The 1,512-nt window shown below is 39.9% G+C and overlaps 1 protein-coding gene across 1 annotated transcript in view; it reads left to right on the top strand.

Moving 5' to 3' along the window:
• Nucleotides 1-1,061, top strand: part of TWISTNB (TWIST neighbor) — a 4,283-nt gene extending 3,222 nt beyond the window's left edge. Inside the window, exon 5 of the mRNA XM_015853872.2 lies at nucleotides 702-1,061. Within this exon, the coding sequence (XP_015709358.1) occupies nucleotides 702-986 (285 nt within the window). The 3' untranslated portion in view covers nucleotides 987-1,061. The remainder of the gene's footprint in view (nucleotides 1-701) is intronic.
• The last annotated feature ends 451 nt before the right edge of the window (nucleotides 1,062-1,512 follow it).

Below are 1,512 nucleotides of genomic sequence, written 5' to 3'. Positions count from 1 at the left end.
AAGCGATAATGAATCCCGGACGAGCCCCCAAATTGTTGGAAATATCCTCAATAATTTTTGGTCAGGACGGTATCTCTGATAAAAGCAGTTTTTATTCGCGATTGCAATGGCGGGCGCCCTGATGGCAGAAGCGCGCCTATGGACATGATGTTACAGTTTTTATACCTTTTCTCCCATATGTTTTCCCCTCCTGTTTCCCCTTTGATTGGGTATTCCAGGTTACAATTTTACTCGAGATTTGCATTACATTCCGACATTTGTTGATTCCCGCGTTATCTTGTGATAGTCAGTCGCCATCCTGCTGGTTTTGTTTCCAAGATGTCTCGGTACTCTTATTGATATGTTGATTTCCTTCAAAGCTTCTTTCATTCTGTCCTAGAGGCCTTTGTTAAATAAACAAAGAGCCCGGGGGGGTGTGATTCCAGTCCTTCCCGATATCTCTTCAGGCACATCCTTAGGTATGTCACGACTTGTATATTTTTACAATGTGTACAACAAAACACTAAAACATACATTGTTGCTAGTTTATACAGGCATATTGTTAGTTCTATTTCAGACAGCTGGACAGACAGGAGCTGCAGTCTTTGTACATAATAACTTCTACCTAATAACTACAAACTGCTCCACTTATATAATGAGACCTTGAAATAAAATATTCTTATCTTATTCTAAATGCAGAAACAACATTTGATTCCCTCAAGGTCACAGAAGATCCTTCAGGTGAGGCAGATAACACTGTGGGGGGGGAAACAGAAGAGCAAATTACTGATGCTTTGAATGAAATATGTGATGATAAAAAGAAGAAGAAGAAAAAGAAGAAACATAAGCAAGAAGAACAGGAACATGTATTGCCTGCCAGTGACTCTAGTGGTTACCAAAGTGACCTTAAAAAGTCAAAGAAAAAGAAAAGAAAGCATTGTGAAGTTGAAGAAAGTGAAGTGCTGGAGCTGTCGCAAGAACCTAAAGCAAAAAAGACAAGGAACTGAAGTCTGACGTGCCTTTCTTAATGATGATTTCAGACTTTTTTTTGATAAACTTCCAATAAAACCCTATTTTCAAAATACACGTGTATATTTTTTGCTAAGCAGTGTGTACTGCTAGGTGGGATTGTGTTTGCGTGTTGTGTGCGCCAATAGCTTTTAAAGCATTGCAAGAAACAATGGTGGCTGTACATGCATTTGTTTGACTGGGAAGTGGCACCAAGATCAGTGGCAAAAAGCAGTGGAATGTAATGCCAGGATCACTTGTATTGCTTCTTTTGTTTGTGCCCCAGTTCTGTGTAGTAAGAGGCAGCCAGTTATGATCTTTGCTTTGTTTGAGAGGAATCTTATGCCAGTGTTCTGGGAGATATTCCTGAATTCCTGGGATCTGAGCAAAGGTGTTTTGTCTTTTAATTATTGGAGGATAGGGGCTAGCGATGGGCCATGAATACCTTTTGAATGAAAATGTGCGGCCCATCTGAAAGGTTAATAAAACAAAACTGCCACTGTCCTGGTTCTTTCAGGACAAAGC

This window comes from Coturnix japonica, chromosome 2 (genome assembly GCF_001577835.2).
Source record: "Coturnix japonica isolate 7356 chromosome 2, Coturnix japonica 2.1, whole genome shotgun sequence".
Classification (NCBI taxonomy): domain Eukaryota; kingdom Metazoa; phylum Chordata; class Aves; order Galliformes; family Phasianidae; genus Coturnix; species Coturnix japonica.
The sequence above is the reverse complement of the archived record's forward strand: the minus strand, read 5'-3'. Positions and strand labels throughout refer to the sequence as shown.